Below are 17,711 nucleotides of genomic sequence, written 5' to 3'. Positions count from 1 at the left end.
CGTCCCGGGTTTGCAGTTTGGGGCAATGGCTCCCAGCACCCCACACTACAAATTACTCCAGCACCTCTGTCCCCACGTGCCGGCGGGGTGGGGCGGGGCTGCCTGCGGGCAGGCTGCTGCTGGACGCTCCTGCGATCCCACAGTGCGCCGGAAGGGTGCGCTCTAGCCCCACCCCCGCCGGAGGGCTGCGCACGCGTACTGAGCAGTTGTACTACCAGTTTGTTGTTCCTACGCATGCGCCCTGCATCCCGTTTCCGGCGGGATCTGCGCGTTCCGTCGTTGCTTGTTTCCTCATTAATGCGCCTGCGCAGTGCCGATGTTTCGTTCCTCTCAGCCTGCTCGCCACCGCCGCCGGCACGATGGTGCTAGACCTGGACCTGTTCCGCGCCGACAAGGGCGGGGACCCCGGCCGCGTGCGGGACACGCAGATCAAGCGCTTCAAGGACCCGGCGCTGGTGGAGGCGGACGGGGCGTGGCGTGGCGGTGATGTAGGTGCCGCCCGGGAGCGAGTCTGCCAGATGGGGTCCGCGGCGGGGCGGTGCGCATGCGCGAACGGGCCCTCCCCCCCGGAGCCAGTGGGATTCCCCTGTAGCGGGCGGGTACCTGGGCTCTGGGTGCAGCCCCCCCCCCTGCAGCAGGGAGAGGGGTCCCCGGGCTCTAGGTGTGGGCCACCTGCTGTTGGGCTCTGGGTGTGAGCCAGCCCTTGTATCTCCATAGCCCCCTTCAGCCCCCTGTCACTTTTGCAGGCGGTGGGGGTGACTGCAGCTGTCAGTGCAGGATTGTGCCCATAGTGAGGCAGGGCTGTTCTAGGTCCCTTTGTCCTCAGGGTGAGCAGAGGAGCCAGCAGAGCTGCGCAGATTGCTGAGCGCCTGCGTCTCCAACTGAAGTCAGTGGAGCTGCTGTGCTTGGGCCCTCTATAAGCTATAATCTGGGTCTTTCATTTTTGCTGCCTTCTGTAGGAACCCCCTAACTTTGTAAGGGTGTGGCGCATGCGCTCAGGTCTCTGGTTGGTTACTTGACCTTGAAATCTAGCCTGCACAATGACAGTTTTGTTCTGTTTCACCCTGCTTCAATTCCACCTGATTTCTGGAGCCAGTCAAACCAGTGCTGTAGCCCCTGAGTCTTGTATTAATAAGTAATTAGAAATATCTGAGAGACTGGAACCCATCTTTTGACTGCCTAAAGCATTGACTGCTGATTTCAGCAGTTCCTGAGATTACTGGTGGCTATGTCATAAATTAAGTTTGGGATGGGAAGATAATAAGAATAGCAAGAATTAGGTGACTTTTAGGGCAGTGGTTCTCAACCAGGGGTCTTGAGCCCCCAGGGGGGCTGCAAGGAGGTTTCAGGGGAGCCACCTAGCATGGGTGGCATTCGACTCACTAGGGCCCAGGGCAGAAGGCCGAAGTCCAGCCATGTAGGACTGCAGCCTGCCTGGGGCCCCAAGCCCCATTACCCAGGACTGACACCAAAGCCTGAGCATTTTAGCTTCACAGTGCCCCATATGGTGTGGGGTCCTCGGCAGTTCCCCTTGCTACCCCCTAACACCAGCCCTGGCTTTTATATGCAGAAAAAATGTTGTGGCACAGCTGGGCTGTGGAGTTTTTATAGCATGTTTGGGGGGCTTCAGAAAGAAAAAGGTTGAGAAACCCCTGTTTTAGGGTCTGATATGTCATGGTTCAGCAGTCCTGGAAATGCTTTGCCAGACCAGTACAGGTGTTCTTGGGACTAGTATGCTTTTCCCAGCTCTGGTCCTGGAGCTGTGACCAGAGAGAAGAAGTAAATCAGCCCCATGATTTAGGAAAATGTCACATGGACTGAGACTAGGCAAGGGGTTCTTTCTAATCTGAAACCTCATATTTTGTGGGTTACCTACTGATCCATTTAAAGGTCATCTATTTGTTGGGTAAATATGGTAGCTAATTAATTTATGTAGTTGTAATGGGAGACAGATCACTCTGGGAATCTGCAAAAGAGGCCACTGTTTCTAGGATACAGAAGCTTATGTTGTTGAGGGTTGTTTTTAGCAATAGTAATTATTAGAATGTGAAGCCATTGGCTAAATGAAGTGTCTTTAACCCCACTTCTAATGTTCTTCATGTGGAAGAACCTTTCCTTGTTATGGAAAGAGGGCTGGGTTAATGCACATTGTCAGACAGCACTGTTTGCTGTCAGCATGCACTATATTAATGTCTTGCATATCTGGGCAATGCTGCTTAAATGCAGACAGTGAGGCAGGAGGTTGCTCTGGGCTGAAGGCAGTGTTGCAGTGGCTATCCTCTACTTTTGGGAGTGAGCACTTTGATGCAAGAGAAGCTGTGCAATGAATGTGTGTTTGCATTTAAATCAGGGAAGCACTATTTGGCAGGATGCTGCTTGGGGATTGGTGATTCATGCGTCTGATGCAATCCAGCTGCAATTAGTGTAGAAACTGATTCATTCATGCCACAGATCCAGAGTAGTCATTATTCGATCAGTTTGCACTGTCAGATCTCTGGGAATGCAACTTTATATTTGGGAGAGAAGGGCTGGAGGAATTTGCTTTTTGGTTTCTCTGATGTTCCTAGCATTCAGAGCACCTTGGAAGAATATCATTCAGTGACACCACTTTTAATCCACTTTTTTTACTGGTGTATATATATATATATATTTTAAATCAGCCACCAATATAAATCTGAGCTTCCTGGTTGAGTGATCTCAAAGCACATCACACATCTGTTAAGCCCCCTCTTCCCCCCCTCCCCCCCCCGTGTATAAGTGTTACCAGTATTTACAGGGTGTGAACTAGACCCCCATTAGCTACAGTACTAGACAGAGACTGATAGAGGGAGGTGCCCACCAGTGAAAATCAGGGTGGTGCTGTTAAGCAGTGGCTCTCAACCTTTCCAGAGTACTGTACCCCTTTCAGGAGTCTGATTTGTCTTGCCTACCCCAAGTTGCACCTCACTTAAAAACTGCTTGCTTACAAAATCAGACATAAAAATATAAAAGTGTCACAGCACACTGTTACTGAAAAAGTGCTGACTTTCTCATTTTTACCATATAATTATAAAATAAATCAATTGGAATATAAATCTTGGACTTGCATGTCAGTTTATAGTACATAGAGCAAGTCTGTATGAATTTGTAGTTTGTACTGCTTCGCTAGTGCTTTTTGTGTAGCCTGCTGTAAAACTAGGCAACTATCTAGATGAATTGATGTACCCCTGGAAGACCCCTGTGTACTACCAGGGGTACATGTACCCCTAGTTGAAACCAACTGCTCTAGAGCAGCATTTCTCAAATGGGGTGGGGGTGGTTGGGCAGGGAGGAAGTGAACTGGAGGGTGTAGCCCCAGGAGATGGTGTTGAGGACCCATCGGTCTGAGGTCAGCCGCAACCTCTCCAGGAGGGAAGCACACAACCAATTGGAGAAGGGACGCTTTATTGAGGGTGCATCCCTGATGTGAACTGGCAGGGCATCCCTGGGAGTCCTGTTAAAACCGCCTTTTCCCCCCTTGCTTGCCCTTGGAGGACCTAGGCTGTGGCCGCCTCTTATAGTCCCGCAACCTCTTATAAGCGCTCTTGTATTTTGACTGGGTGGCCTGAATGGGAGTCTGCTGCAGCTTGAACTTAGGTTTAGCCAGAGCCGGAACATAGAGACCCTGAGTCTGGAGAGTCGTGTGGGAGTCTTTCAGGCCATGCAGCCTTGTATGCATTTCTCAAATGTGGCCACCAGAGGCTTTTCTTGCAGTCACAGCCTCCTGGGCTGTAAGTGGGGGAAGGGGGCAAAGTAGCAGCCCCTCCCTTTGCTCCTGGGTGCACCCCCTTGGTGTCAGTTGCTGGGGTGCCAGCAGGGGTTGGGACCTGTCCCCCTCTGGAGACATCTGTGGCACAACGCTGGTGAGTCCCACCCCTTCCCAGGGGCGGTGGAGCTCAGGCTTTGGACTTCAGCTCTGGGGTGCTGGGGCGGCAGGCTGTGGCCGCGGGGCTTTGGACTCCAGTTCCAGGCTCTGGCTGTGGAGCAGCAGGCCCCAGGTTCTGGCGGCAGAGCTTCAGACTCCAGCCCCCTGCCGCTGCCCCAGGCCCCCCAGCCAGGGCTTAATTTGTCCCCAGGCTTGGCAGGGCTGAATAACTCTGCTGTGAAGAGTGATACTTGTATGTTTGTTAATATCACTTTTCACAAGGGACTTACTAATTAGGAGTAAAAAAAAATTACAATGATTTGGATGTGTGTATATGCATATTTATTTGTTTTTCCTAAAGCTAATGAAGTATTTTAGGAAAAATGTGAATGTCCATCAGCAAGAATTGCCACCAGTTTTTTTTTCCTGAGAACCCTTGCTCTAGAGAGCCTAGTGACAAGTGTGATTCTATCTTCTGCACTCAGGGCCGGCTTTAGGAAGTGCGGGGCCCAATTCAAATATTTTCGGCGGGGCACCGGCAGGGATGACATAAAAAAAAAATATGTAAAAAAAAATAAAAGCCTTTCATTTCTGAGCAACTGGTTCCCTATAAAAAGTTCTGATTTAAGGGATGTGCCACAGTATGTATTTTTTGTACCAATAGGGTTACCGTACGTCCGTATTTTCCCAGGATAAATTTTTAAATTTTAAAAATTCCTCCCGGATGGCGATTTAAGAACCAAAAAGTCTGACATGTCTGGGAAAATACGTATGTATGTTAACCCTGCCTAAAGTTATTTTTTAAAAAGATGGGCCTGAACTAGAAATGAGCTCCTTTTCACGTGTGGGTCCCCACCACTCCCTTGGGGTGTGCTAGGGTGACCAGATGTCCCGATTTTATAGGGACAGTCCCAATTTTGGGGTCTTTTTCTTATATAGGATCCTATTACCCCCCCCCCCCCTCCCATCCCAATTTTTCACACTTGCTGTCTGGTCACCCTAGGGTGTGCACATGTGTGGGTCCCAGCTGCTTCTTGCCCCACACTCATTGAAGCAGGTGTGCAGAGTTACTGCCCTGGGAACTGCAGGGCACCATTGGACCTGGGGCTGGCTGGAGGCAGGGCAGGGGCTGGCTGGAGGTAGGATCTGGCTGGAGGCAGGGCAGGGGGTGCAAGGCTGGCTGCGGGCAGGGGCTGGCTGCGGGCAGGGCAGGGGGTGAAGGCAGGGCAGTGGGGTGAAGGGATTGTTTGAAGCCCTGAAAATTTACCAGCTGAGGCATCAAATCTCCTCCTTCACTCTGACAAATGACACAGTGAACAGTTTACCTTCCGCTCGGGGTGAGTGGAACTGTGCATGTCTGAATGAAGCCATTCAGTAGTGAAGTACTGCTTTTGCTTTATAGCTGGGAAAATGGTGTCACAAGGGGACTGACTTGCCCAAGGGCATGCAATGAGTTTGTGGCAGAGGGTTTCAGAGGGGGTAGCCATATCTCTCTCAATCCTATTCCCGCTGTGACACCATTCTTTCCCTCCCGGTTATGGAATGCCTGCTCAGGGCAAGTTTCTCCTCTCCATTTTGCCAACTCTCTGAATAAGATCTGTAAAGCTAATTGAAGCAAAGAGGGAATGAGTTGTGTATCTGAACTGTTTGTGTCTGCGATACATCACCTACAGGGATAACAACTTACCAACTCCACACGTTTCTGAATCTGCTAGCAAATGTGTAGTTTTACTATGGAGATCACTGGTTTATTTTTTCCTCCAATGCTTCCATTCCAGGCAGATTTCGTGCAGACAACCTGAACAAACTGAAGAACCTGTGCAGCAAAACGATAGGTGAGAAGATGAAGGTAAGAGAGAGGAGAGCTATGAAATCATAGCAGCTGTCTTCCCTGGTAACGTGGTGCTAGTGTAGTGCTGATGTGGTGCTGTTTCTTCTAGTCTTGTTGAAAAGCAGTGTAATCTCTCTACTCTTCTTGCAGTTGATGACCTCTAGTGGGAAGAAGTTTGCTTAGTGAATGATCTGAAAAATTTCCATAGAAATTTTTGACAATGTCAAATTAAGGTTGTTGCATCAATAGACCTGAGAAAATTGTCCATGTGTTGGATGTACTGCCGAAGCATATAACTAGTTAGAAGAGTCCACTACCCTGCACAATCTAGCCATGATTTTCATTCTGTGTCATACTGTGGATCACTTTGTAAGATGAAGTTTGAGATCCTCTCCTAGGCCCTCTCCTCCCAGTCCTGATTCAACACATTGCAGCAGCTGTAGTGAATACCCTTATCACTGCTTACAGCATATGTTCTTAGCATGCTCATTGTTCTTCTCGATTCTTCCCTTTGCAGAAAAAAGAGCCTGTGGGTGATGAGTCAGTACCAGAACATGCACAAAATCTTGATGGCCTCACTGCCGACATCTTAGCGGTGAGTTACACCCCCAGCTTTCACGGGGCTGCGGGCATTCTGAAAGGTGACTATCGACCACCTGCCTTTTCTTTCATTCCTGTTTATCTCACTGTCTTCCAGGCTGAAATCTGACTATTCCTTACTTCTGCAGTCAGAGACCTCCAGCCAAATCACACTGTGCTGTGAACCTGTTAGATCTTGTTAGCTAGGTAGGGTCAGACTGAGACAATACTTTAATAGGACACCTCTGAGGAACACACCAAAGTGCTATTGGCAATTCAGCCTGTGGTTCTCTTTCCTCAGTCTGTACTGAACCAGTTTCTCTGCCTGGAGACGAGCACTGTGCTGCTGGCGGTGCCATTTTTCAGCCAAAATGTGAATACAGGAATTGTCAGACTGGATCAGCCCCCTGGTCCAGCTGAGTCAGTGTTTTGCTTGCCAGCAGTGGCCAGCACCAGATGCTTTAGAGACAGGTACAAGAAACACTCAAGCACGAGGTATATTATTGTGTTCAACAGTATACACTATTAGAGTCAGATATTCTTATCCATAGAGATATGTTTTCAGTCCCTTTTCTAATCTTAAGATTTTGGCCTTAACATCCTTTGAACTATGGAACTCATTGCCATTCACACGCATGAAAAGGTATTTCCTTGTATTAGTTGTGGATTTACCACCGCTCTGTTTCTTTGCATGTCCCTTTGTTCTTGTGTTGTGAGACAGGGAGAACAGGAGTCACAATCTTAGTCTCGTCAGTCTCTCTTCAGATCAACTTTACCATTGCCCTAATCATTTTTGTTGCCGTTTTCTGAACCCCTTTAATCCTCCTTTTTGAGATGCGATGGCCAGAATGGCGCATGGTTTTCTAAAGGAGGTACACTTGATTTATGTAATCACATCACGATATTTCCCGTATGATTCCCCATCCCATTCCTTTTGCATCTTAAAATTTTATTTGCTTTTTGGCCGCAGCTGCACATTGAGCAGAGGTCTCCATTGAGTGGGCTACGGTGATACCTGGGTCCCTTTTCTGAGTTGATCTAGTGAATTTAGATCCTTGTAAGGTTTATAAGTAGTTCAAATTATTCCATCCCAAGTGCAGTACTTGGCATTTATCAACATTTAGCTTCATCTGCCATTGTGCTGCTCATTCCCCTAACTTGATTAGGTCCCTCCGAAGTTCCTCACAGTTCTCTCTGGATTGGACTGATCTAAAGAACTTAGTGTCATCTGCACCTCACTGCTCACCCCCGTTTCCAGATCACTAATAAATACATGAAGTAACGGTGGGCCTAATGAGAAGCTTTGAGGCAACTTCATCTTCTGCCATGATGAAAACTAACCGTTTATTCCTACTCTGATTCCTGCCTCTTAGCCAGTTTTTGATCTATGACAATATTTTGTGTCTCACTCCATGATGACTTAGCTTCTGTAGTAGCCTCTTGTGAGGGACTTTGTCAAAGGCCTTTGACAGTCAAAATAAATTGTCAGCTGGTTCTCCTTTATCCAATACTTTATTGACATATTCAGTGAAGTCTGTTTGATTAGTGAAACATGATTTACCTTTGCAAAAGCCTGGCTGGTTAGGCAAAGATCAGAGTGGTTTACACTATTTAAAAAAACTCTTTTTCCCTTTTCACAAGCATAATGCTCATTTTCCCTGTTGTTTAAGCTGTATAGTGACATGCCCAGTGATTTGTATGTAACAGGGTCTTCAGGTAACCCAGATTAAGAAAGTCCGTGTTCTCATTGATGAGGCCATCCTGAAGTGCGACGCCGAGCGTGTGAAACTGGAGGCAGAGCGGTTTGAAAGCCTCCGAGAAATTGGAAACCTTCTCCACCCCTCTGTGCCCATCAGCAACGACGAGGTAGGAGCCAAACGCATGCCCTCTGTGTAGACGATGTCTCTGGCAGGTTTTGGGAAGTAACGTACAGTCAGCTTGAAACAGCCATGCACAGCACATCAAAGTGACCGCAGACACAGTCAGCGAGGTCCCTGTTGAGAGGGGTTGCTGAGATTGGGTAGGGAGTGAATGAAATCTGCATTACAAGACAGAGTGTCCTGCAGCGAAGGAGCTCACTGAACACAAAGACCCGCTCAGCCAGTGTGGAACTCTCCGCCATTGTTCAATGCATACATGGGAAACTTAGGCAGAGCCAAACGCTGGGATCTGCCCTTGCCCATTGCGTTCACCCAGCAAGAATGTTTAACTCCAGGAATACAATTGGGCTGGGCCAGCAGCCAAGTGACATCATAATATGCTGCCGGCAGGGATCAGCATTAGGGTTCCGAGCTGTGTCTGTCAGTTGCCTGGATTTAGTCGCTATGGAGACTGCAGAGCCAATCCCAAGGTGAGGGAGCCCCTCGGGTTGAGCCCAGTAACAGCTGTGGTAAGCGCTCAGACAAGTATTGATGTTCTTTACTGGAAGATGCCTGAGGCCTGACCCTTGTGGGGAAAGGGAGGGAGAGGAATGAGGGCCTGACCACTCCCTCTTCACTCCTTATGTGCCTTCCGCAGAACACACTGGCCCAGGGTTCTACACCCCGCACTGGGCCTGGCTTGGCGGGAGCAGGTGTTAGAGGAGACTTCCAAGTGAGCCCTTGTTTTCCTCATCTCGCCCTGCGTGCAGGATGCAGATAACCGAGTGGAGAGGATCTGGGGAGACTGCGCGGTGAGGAAGAAGTACTCCCACGTGGACTTGGTGGTGATGGTGGATGGCTACGAGGGAGAAAAGGGGGCCATAGTAGCTGGAAGTAGAGGGTACTTCCTGAAGGTGAGAGCCCCAAGCCCCAAACCTTCCTGGTTCTGAGACGCAAGAAAAGGAATCAGACAGGCATAGAACAAGCCACCTGGCTTTGTGGCAGAGATCTGCTGCTTTCCTGACATTCGTGCTGTACCTCCCTGTAATCCTGCAGTGGGCACAAGTGCATTTTCTGGTGCTGATCATGTACTAGTCAGAGGGAGCCTCTGCACGGCTGGTGGAGTTCAGCCTTGCATTAGCTTTTTGGACCAAGACTTGCATGGGGTAAGCCCATCACCGTTGTTTGTCCTCAGGTACCATCGGTTTGGACTCCTTTTTCTGTCCTAGTTATTGGCTCTGTTCTCTAAGCTGAGCTGTTGTAGGCACTTCTGGCCTGGTCGTCAGAGGAGCTCAACACACAGGACAGGAGTTGCATGCACTCAGCACCTCTAGAATCCGAGCCATTAGTCCTTCATGTGACCTGAGAGGCTTGTCTTGTGTTTGTAGGGTGCCCTGGTTTTCCTTGAGCAGGCACTGATCCAGTATGCTCTGCAGACCCTGCTCAGCAAGGGATACACCCCTATTTACACACCCTTCTTCATGAGGAAAGAGGTGATGCAGGAGGTGGCTCAGCTCAGTCAGTTTGATGAGGAGCTTTACAAGGTAAGCTGCAGGGAAGGGCCTGTGCGTCCTGATGCCGGCAAACCAAATACAGTTTTCCATTAGTGTTTGCCATGGCAAAGGATCCTTATAGCCTGTGGCTCTTGCTATTCCTGGGGCCCAGGTCTATGTTGCTGAGGCTATTGCACATATCCATAGATGTGTGTTCTGCTCTGGTACGCTGACAGAGTGCTGTTCAACCCCTGTCTCCAGGTCATTGGCAAGGGCAGTGAGAAATCAGAGGACAGCTCCCTCGATGAGAAGTACCTGATTGCTACCTCTGAGGAGCCAATTGCAGCTTTGCACAGGGATGAGTGGCTGAAGCCGGAGGATCTGCCCATCAGATATGCTGGGCTGTCCACCTGCTTCAGGCAGGAAGTTGGCTCGCACGGCCGTGACACCAGAGGCATCTTCCAAGTGCACCAGTTTGAAAAGGTAAAGGGATGCGCTGCTAGCCAGTTAGCTGGGAAATGTTTGCAGGATGCAAGTAGATAAGAATGGGCTCAGGGTCTTTCCTCCCAGGTGTAGATATTTGAAGGGAAAATGAGTAACTAATACCTTGGAGCTGAGGGGAGCTGCAGAACCTCCTCACTGCATGATCTGAGAGGAGTCTGGAGGTTCAATAGCCCCAGAATAAGAGTGATTCCAGAAAGCCCCCTCTGGGGGGTGGTGCAATGGGCTGCTGCTGGCCTCTTCCTAGTAAAGTAGTTACAGATTTGAGAGACTGCAGAGGTCCTTTAGGGGACTGTCAGTATAAACTGCTAGCAGTTTCCAGGCCTGCTGTCATTTCCCGTCACTGTTGGTTTGTTACACTGGAATTCCGTGAGACGGACATTGGAGAAAACATTCCCTACTGCAGTAATCTCCTTGTCTTCTGGTTCCCGTTCTCTGAATCCACCATTCCTGGGCCTTGCCCCACCTCTGAGCAGCAGCACACTAAGACGTGCAGTCTGACCCTCTGCGCATGGTTAGTAGCTTCTCTCCCCTCCCCCCAGATTGAGCAGTTTGTCTATGCGTCGCCTCATGATAACAAATCGTGGGAGATGTTTGATGAAATGATCGCAACTGCTGAGGAGTTCTACCAGTCGCTGGGCATTCCTTACCACATCGTCAATATTGTCTCAGGTACGGAACTCGGCTCTCCTGGTTCGGGGTGCACACGCCCCTCTCTGTAGGGGTAATGTGACAGGATCAGCCTGCCATCGAAGGACAGAGGCCACGATAGGAGGCAAGTGGGCAGGGCAGTGTCAGAGGAGCCAGCCCTGGCTCTGGTCCTGGCTCGGCTTCTGACCTGCGGGTGAGCTTGGGCAAGCCCCACCCCTCTCTGTGCTTCTGGTTATACTGTGTACAGCACCCTGCGCGATGGGCCCTGGGCTCAGCCTCTGTGCACCGTTGTCCCACGGCCTGCCGGAAGCTGTGGCTGGCGTGGTCGGGAAGGACCAAAGTGACCCGTTTCCTTGGTGGTCGCTGTGCAGTAACACTTCAGGGACATACACTGCAGTGGCTGTGCCCCAGCTCCGGGTAGTGCCCTGCCTAGCCATGGTCAGAGCAATCTTGGGAAAAGCGAATCATTAACTTGTATTAAGTCTGAAATGGCTCGTCCCTTCCTCTGGGGAAGGAACTGCTGTGACTTGCTAGCAGCATCTCTGTGGCCACAGGGGGGAGTCCAGGGCAGGCCATTTTGAAAGCTGTGGGAGTGTTGGTTAGGCACTGCTGGGGCGAGACTGTCACTTTGATCCACGTGCTATGCCCTTGCCATTACCTTGTGCTTTCCCCGCCCCCCAGCTGTCTCGCTCCCGCTGGTGTGTCTCTAGGTGCTGAGCTAACATACAGCAATGGGGCCCTAACTGGGCTCCTACATGCTTCAGGAATACAGGTGCCAGGGGGTTGGTTTCTGGTCCCTGTTTCCTCCCCAGGCCAGCGGGGCGAGGTGCTGCAGAGAAGGCAGGTTCGTCCCCACGAGAAGAGGAAGTGCCGCGTGCTCCCACGGCTCCTTCTGGCTGGTGTAGAGGCAAGCTGAGAGACAGGAGGAAGGGGAGAGATGTCTTCAGTGCCGACGAATCCCTTAAAATCGAACGCTTAGGGTGTGGCTTGAACCAGCCTTATCTGGGATTCTGAGCCTGAAGCTCCTCTTGCTAGGGCCGTGTCTACACTGCGGGATCTGTGATGTACAGGAGGTCACACTAGATGATTTGGCAGCCCCTTCTGCCCATTAGCTCTGACAGATGGGGATAGCTCAGTGGTTTGAGCATTGGCCTGCTAAACCCAGGGTTGTGAGTTCAGTCCTTGAGGGGGCCACTTAGGGAACTGGGGTAAAAATCTGCCTGGGGATTGGTCCTACTTTGAGCAGGGGGTTGGACTAGATACCTCCTGAGTCCCTTCCAACCCTGATATTCTATGAATGAGATGCTTTGCCTGGTGGCTCTGTACTGGCAAAGCCCCCTAGTGTCAATGTGGACGAGCCAGGTCGTGGGAGTTTTTCTGTTGGCATAGTGACACCACCTCCCCGAGGGAGCCAGCTGGGCCAGCAGAAGCCCTCCTGTGGAGGTTTGCACGTGTAGCTTTGTTGGCTGGCAGTACGGTTCTCTCACCCCCCTGCCTGACACGGCTGTGCAGTGTAGACCTGGCCTCCGTCATCTGGCTGTACCTCAATATGGCGGTGCACCTGGTGTCTCAGAAGGCCCGCCCAGGCCGAATGCCTTGTAACCCTGTATGAGCGGGGCGAGAGCTGGGCACAACGCTCCTGTCTCTTGTAAGTCTTGGCGCATTGGCTTGACGTTGCCTTTGTTGTTAGCAATGGCAGGTCCCCTTGGCAGGCAGCAGTTTGGAGCCGACATCATCCGGCAGATCCTGGAGGCTGCTCTGCAGCTCTTGGTTTCCTGAGGCTCCTTCTCACAGTTCACTTATTCAGCCTTCATCCCTCTTTAAAACAAGGGACCGAGAGGGGAGGGCACTACAGGTTCTCTGCACGGGCCCTGTGCCCCGGAGCTACTGCACTGAACTGGGGAGTGGGAAGGGGAGCTGCTAAAAGTATGTCCTGAGTGGGGCTGGGGGGGGAATGGCATTCGTGTCGGGTAGGTCTGATCACCTGTCACCCTGCTCACTGGCCAGGCTTCAGGACTGGCTCCTTCTCCCCTGAGGAGCTGGCATAGGAAGGAGAGAACAGGAAAGCCCAGGCCAGGAGCCACTTTGAGTGCAAGATGGGCCAGAGGGTCGTCCAGCAGGAATTGACACTCTAAGCCGCACCCCTGGAGCAGTGGCAGAGAGGGGGCTGGAAGAGAATCAGCCCTAGATCCTCCTCTTCCAGGAGAATCCCCATTGCGTAGAGTCCTGCAGAGCCCTAAGTACTAGTCTTCGCTATGACACTGTCTTGGGGGTTTCTAAGGTGCCTGTCACCGGGGTCTCTAGGCTCCATAATCATTTGTGGTGAAACCAGAGCACAGCAGTTGGGCAAGTAACTTAGCAGGACGGGCTTTGCCCTCTGTCCCTGCAAAGCCACTGCTGGGTTGGAGGCAGCATTCGGTGCGTTCTCCCTGCTACCATGCAGCTGCTGCCTTGCCAGCCAGCCCAAGTAACTGCCTCTCGCTCTTGCAGGCTCCCTGAACCATGCTGCCAGTAAGAAGCTGGACCTCGAGGCTTGGTTCCCAGGGTCGGGCGCCTTCCGGGAGCTGGTCTCCTGCTCCAACTGCACAGACTACCAGGCCCGTCGCCTGCGGATCCACTACGGGCAGACCAAGAAAATGATGGACAAAGTAGGTGGCATTTCAGTACCTCCTTTTTACTCTCCGTGTGCATCCTGGGGCAGCTGAATACCCATCTCGGAGCAGTTACGTTCCACTGCATGCTCAGTGTCTGCCGGCTTACTGCTCTCCCCGCTGGGATCTTTCCTCCAGCGTTCCTCGCTCTCCCCCGCACAGCAAAGTGAATGTATTCCTTGCCAGCGCAGTGTTCCATCCTGGGAGAGCACATCCTTCCTTCCAAAGGGCGAGATCCTTGCTGAGCAGCCCTGGGCACCAGCCGCTCCATCCTCTCTGCTGGGTCCCAGTTAGAGCTGGTCAGAAAATTTGGCGGTGGGGGTGGGGAGGTGTCTTCTGCAGAAAATTTTGGTGGGAACCTCCTCCTCCTAACCCCCCCTTCATTTTTCACCTTAATTTTCCAGGGACAACTCTGAGTAGGTTGGGACAAAAATTCAGATACATAAATACTTTGCCCCCAAACTGAAATCTTGATTTGGAAATGCTGCTGCGGTGCCTCCCATTTTGCTCCCTGGTCAATATGCATCAGTCTCCCCTCTGGGAGAGGGAAAGCAGCTCCTTAGCCTGCTTTGTCTTGCAGGTGGAGTTTGTCCATATGCTAAATGCTACCATGTGTGCCATGACCCGCACAATCTGTGCCATCCTGGAGAACTACCAGACACAGGATGGCATCGTCATACCAGAAAAACTGAAGAGTTTCATGCCACCAGGTACAGCTTGGAAACCCCTTCACGTGGCACCCCTGCTCTGTGCATTGACCCACCTCTCCCTGTCTGCTGTCTCCTCCCGCACCTGGTAGCCTAGGAGAGGGGTTCTAGCACCGGAGAGGCAGGGTGAGGGGGGACTCTGGCCTGGAGCAAGTCCAGTCTGCTGATTCCTTCCCAGCGCTTATACCTCTCCTTGATTTCTTCCCCCAGCCCCACTGCTTCCCATGTGACTCTTCTGCAAGTTCTCAACCCAGCCCTCTGAGCAGGAAGCCAGCAGTGGAGAAGGGGGAGGGAAGGTTGTGGCAAGAAACCAGCTGGTGGCGATAGCATCCTGGAAGGGCGAATGCAGAACATGGGCGTAAACAACGCCTAAACCCAGCTCCCCCGTCAGCTCCCTGAGGCAGCGCGGTCTGGTGTGAGGAGCCCAGGGCTGGGAGCCGGGCTCCTGGGTTCCAATCTCAGCTTGGTCACCAGCTGACTGTGTGACCCGGGGCAAATCACTTCCCTCTGCTTCGTGTCCCCCGCTGGAGCGTGGGATGGCACTTAACTCCCCTGCCTCGCAGGGTGCTGAGGTTCCAGCACCTGGAAGGTGGAAAGCACTCGCAGTGCCAGCTGGTATTCTCCCCAGCAGCCATGTCCCTTCAATTATGTTCGGCAGCCTGTGGAAAGGGTTTCCCAGGGGGCCCCTAGCCGGGAACCTGGGTGGGGCAAAGTGCTGATGTCCTGTTCATGCTCTCAGCAGCCCCCACCCCACACCTGAACCCCAAGGGTAAGGAGTTGAGAAGGGAAAAACCAAGCTGGGCTCCTGTTATGTATGTGACTTTACTGTACCCATAGTCTCTTTGCATGGATGTAGGATTGTCTCTGAATCAATGCAATGCAATAAAGCAATGTAGGGAGACAGCTGGCACGGGCTCCTCACCGCTGGCTCTTTGGGCTCCTGCTGCTTTGTCCCCATAGCTTAGAACTGTCTGCTCAGGTTCCCCTGCTGGCGAGTGAGCCGATGGCCTGCAGATGCTCACTCTCCTTAGCGGGACTAGCCCAGCAGGACTAGCACCTGCTGCTCAACAGAAGAGCGAGCCTCTGCCTAAGGCCACCCAGCAGGCCAGGGGCACAGCTTCTCTGGCCATGGTGCTCTCCCTGGTGCCTGAGAGCTGGCAATGCAGGTCGGGGCATCCTCCAGACCATGTCTGGTACTAAATGCCAAGGAGCCAACCCTCTGCACCGCCTCCTCGGCCTCTGAGGAAGGAGTCTCAGAGGGGTGCGGGGAGACTCTTCAGCTAGAGGAGAAGCTGAGAAGCAAGTGCAGGACTCGTTGCCCAGAGAAGTTTCCTGCTCATGCTCTGAGCTAGGCCAGGTCTCGTTGCAGGGCTCTGGTAGATCGGCAGCTGGGGGGTGAAAGCACCTTGTGCGGATTCTCTGCTTTGACGGGGGGACGATTTGATTCTGTACGACAAGACCCTTCAGCACTGGGCTCCTCTTGCTTTGCATGGGCTTGGCAGTTCCTGGGAGTGTGGGGCATTGCCCTGTTAACTGGCCTGTCTTCCTTTTCACCCTGATTGTGCTGATTGGCTGCAGCCAGTGATGTATTTGTAGAGCCGTTGGGATGAAGAGCTGTGGAAGCAAAGGATGATAGAGATGGATGGATCTAGGCAGCGCTGCTGAGATCATGTATCTCCATGCGGTGTGATGCCAGGGAAGCTCTTAACTCTTCAGTGCCTAGGATAAGGAAGTCCATGGGGCCCTCTGCTCCATAGATCCTGGAGAAGGAGCTCAGAGCAGGCATGCTGCCAGCTCTCCCACCTGCCTTCTGAGGAAGGGTCATGTATCGAAACCTCGCGTTTCGGTACCAGAGGCTGCAGGCTGCTGCTAACCTACCCTTGCTAATCCCGAGAGCAGAACTGGAGAGTTGTCTGGCCAGCCACCTACTGTTATCCCCCCCCACACACACCCTCGCTATGTGCAAGCAAGTCCCAAGCCCCGGAAAGGCCGAGATCACAGTGTCTGCCGGATTCTGGCCATTTGTTAATAACGGGCCAGTGCTGGAGCTTCTAGCGGTGCTCTCCAGCTGGCCAGGGAGCGTCGCCCACCGCAGACACCCTCCCCAACAGCCTCGTTCCATGTGGAAGGGGCCCAGTGGGCGGCGGTATCGTAGCTAAGTGCCAGCCCTCAGCATGGTATCTGAGCAGCTTCAGGGCAGTGCTGCTGCATGGTGTTTGGGCAGGGTCTACTTTATTTACTGGAAGATGATGCACATTGTGCCAGCTTCATCACTTGTAGAACTCCATCCATATCAACCTCTCTGGTCCTATTCCCCCCCCCCCCCGCCCCAAGAAACCAGGACCTCCTTCCCCTCCCTTCCTATGACCAAGGGGTGGGGCTGGGCCTCTGCTCCCCCCCCCCCCAATTACACCCCGACCCCTATCCCCAAACAGAAGGGGAGGATCGGCCCTGGGAAAGCTACCCTCCTAGGGTGTGTAGGGGCCCGTAATGACCTTGGCCAGTCCCTTGCCTGAATGTGATCCTGCTCCTCTTCACCTTCCCTCTCCTGCCCCTCCAGCTTCTTGCCCGCCCCCTGCACAGTGAGGGTCTGAGAGGAGACAACCGGGCGCTGGATTCACTGCCAAAGCCACAGGCTGCATGTTCACTCTAGCTGTCCTGGGTGGACCCTGCTTGCGTGCTCTAGGCACCTAGCATGTGTCACGGAGTGTAGGGAGATCAGGTCCTGCACCCCTGGGTTTCCTGCCGATTCACCAGGACTCTCAGCCAGCCAGTAAAGCAGAAGGCTTATTTAGACGACAGGCACACAGTCCAACACAGGTTTTGCAGGCACAGATAACAGGTTCCCCCCGGTTAGGTCCATTTTGGGGGCCTTGCAGCCCCCCTTGGGGATCAGAGCCCTTTCTCCCTGCTCCCCTGTTTCCCCAGCCCACAACAGTCTGCCCCACCCCCTCCTGGCCCCTGCTCTCTCCTCCGCTTCCTTCCCGGGCAGGAGGTCACCTGATCCCTTTGTCTCCCACACCTTTAGATGCACCTTTGCAGGGAGGGGCCCGGCCATCAGTTGCTAGGCGACAAAGTGTCAGGCATTTGTGCTGCTGGAACTTAGTTTCTGTACCCAGCCCCCAGTGCGAACAGTCCCACTTCGTCACAGCATGTTAATGTCGTCACTGTGAATCCCGCAGCACCCTGCCCAATCCCTGGGATGGTGCAGAATGTGCCCGTGGGACCTGAGCAGTGGTCAATGACGCCCCTTTTATGGCTTTGCAGAGCGGGTGCATGAGCAGAATGACACGCGCAAAGCCTGAATCAGTAACCTGGATGTTACCCGTACAAGTGGGTGAGTTCTGGGAGTGTCGGCGTCTCTGCAGTGATCTGAACTAACCTGTGTGGAGCTGGCATGCAGTCTGCGTGGCCCTGCCCAGATGGGGAACCCAGCTTCCCCGCTGGAGGGCAGAGGGAGTCCCCTTTTCCATCCTGGTTTGTTCTGTGCCCATGAGCCCAGCTGCCTGGCTCCTCTGTGCAGCGATGCCGCGTCTCCTGCCCTTGCAGGTGGGTG

The 17,711-nt window shown here is 52.6% G+C and overlaps 1 protein-coding gene across 1 annotated transcript; it reads left to right on the top strand.

Moving 5' to 3' along the window:
* Window positions 1-359: 359 nt before the first annotated feature.
* LOC123358090 (serine--tRNA ligase, cytoplasmic-like) lies at window positions 360-14,528 on the top strand. Its single transcript, XM_045000860.1, has 12 exons — window positions 360-477; window positions 1,802-1,807; window positions 5,662-5,732; window positions 6,232-6,309; window positions 8,001-8,159; window positions 8,923-9,066; window positions 9,541-9,696; window positions 9,907-10,128; window positions 10,689-10,818; window positions 13,288-13,445; window positions 14,029-14,192; window positions 14,426-14,528. The coding sequence occupies exons 1-12, from the start codon at window positions 360-362 to the stop codon at window positions 14,526-14,528; spliced, it is 1,509 nt and encodes a 502-aa protein (XP_044856795.1).
* The last annotated feature ends 3,183 nt before the right edge of the window (window positions 14,529-17,711 follow it).

The sequence above is a fragment of the Mauremys mutica genome, unplaced genomic scaffold (genome assembly GCF_020497125.1).
Source record: "Mauremys mutica isolate MM-2020 ecotype Southern unplaced genomic scaffold, ASM2049712v1 001404F_np12_obj, whole genome shotgun sequence".
NCBI classification, from domain to species: domain Eukaryota; kingdom Metazoa; phylum Chordata; order Testudines; family Geoemydidae; genus Mauremys; species Mauremys mutica.
The sequence above is the reverse complement of the archived record's forward strand: the minus strand, read 5'-3'. Positions and strand labels throughout refer to the sequence as shown.

Bases quoted from the DNA above. Each gene is read 5' to 3' on its own strand.
- LOC123358090 (XM_045000860.1), top strand. From the start codon at position 360: ATGGTGCTAGACCTGGACCTGTTCCGCGCCGACAAGGGCGGGGACCCC. The intron at 5,733-6,231 runs GTAAGAGAGAGG...TTCCCTTTGCAG, and splicing joins CGATAGGTGAGAAGATGAAG to AAAAAAGAGCCTGTGGGTGA. The intron at 8,160-8,922 runs GTAGGAGCCAAA...CCCTGCGTGCAG, and splicing joins TGCCCATCAGCAACGACGAG to GATGCAGATAACCGAGTGGA.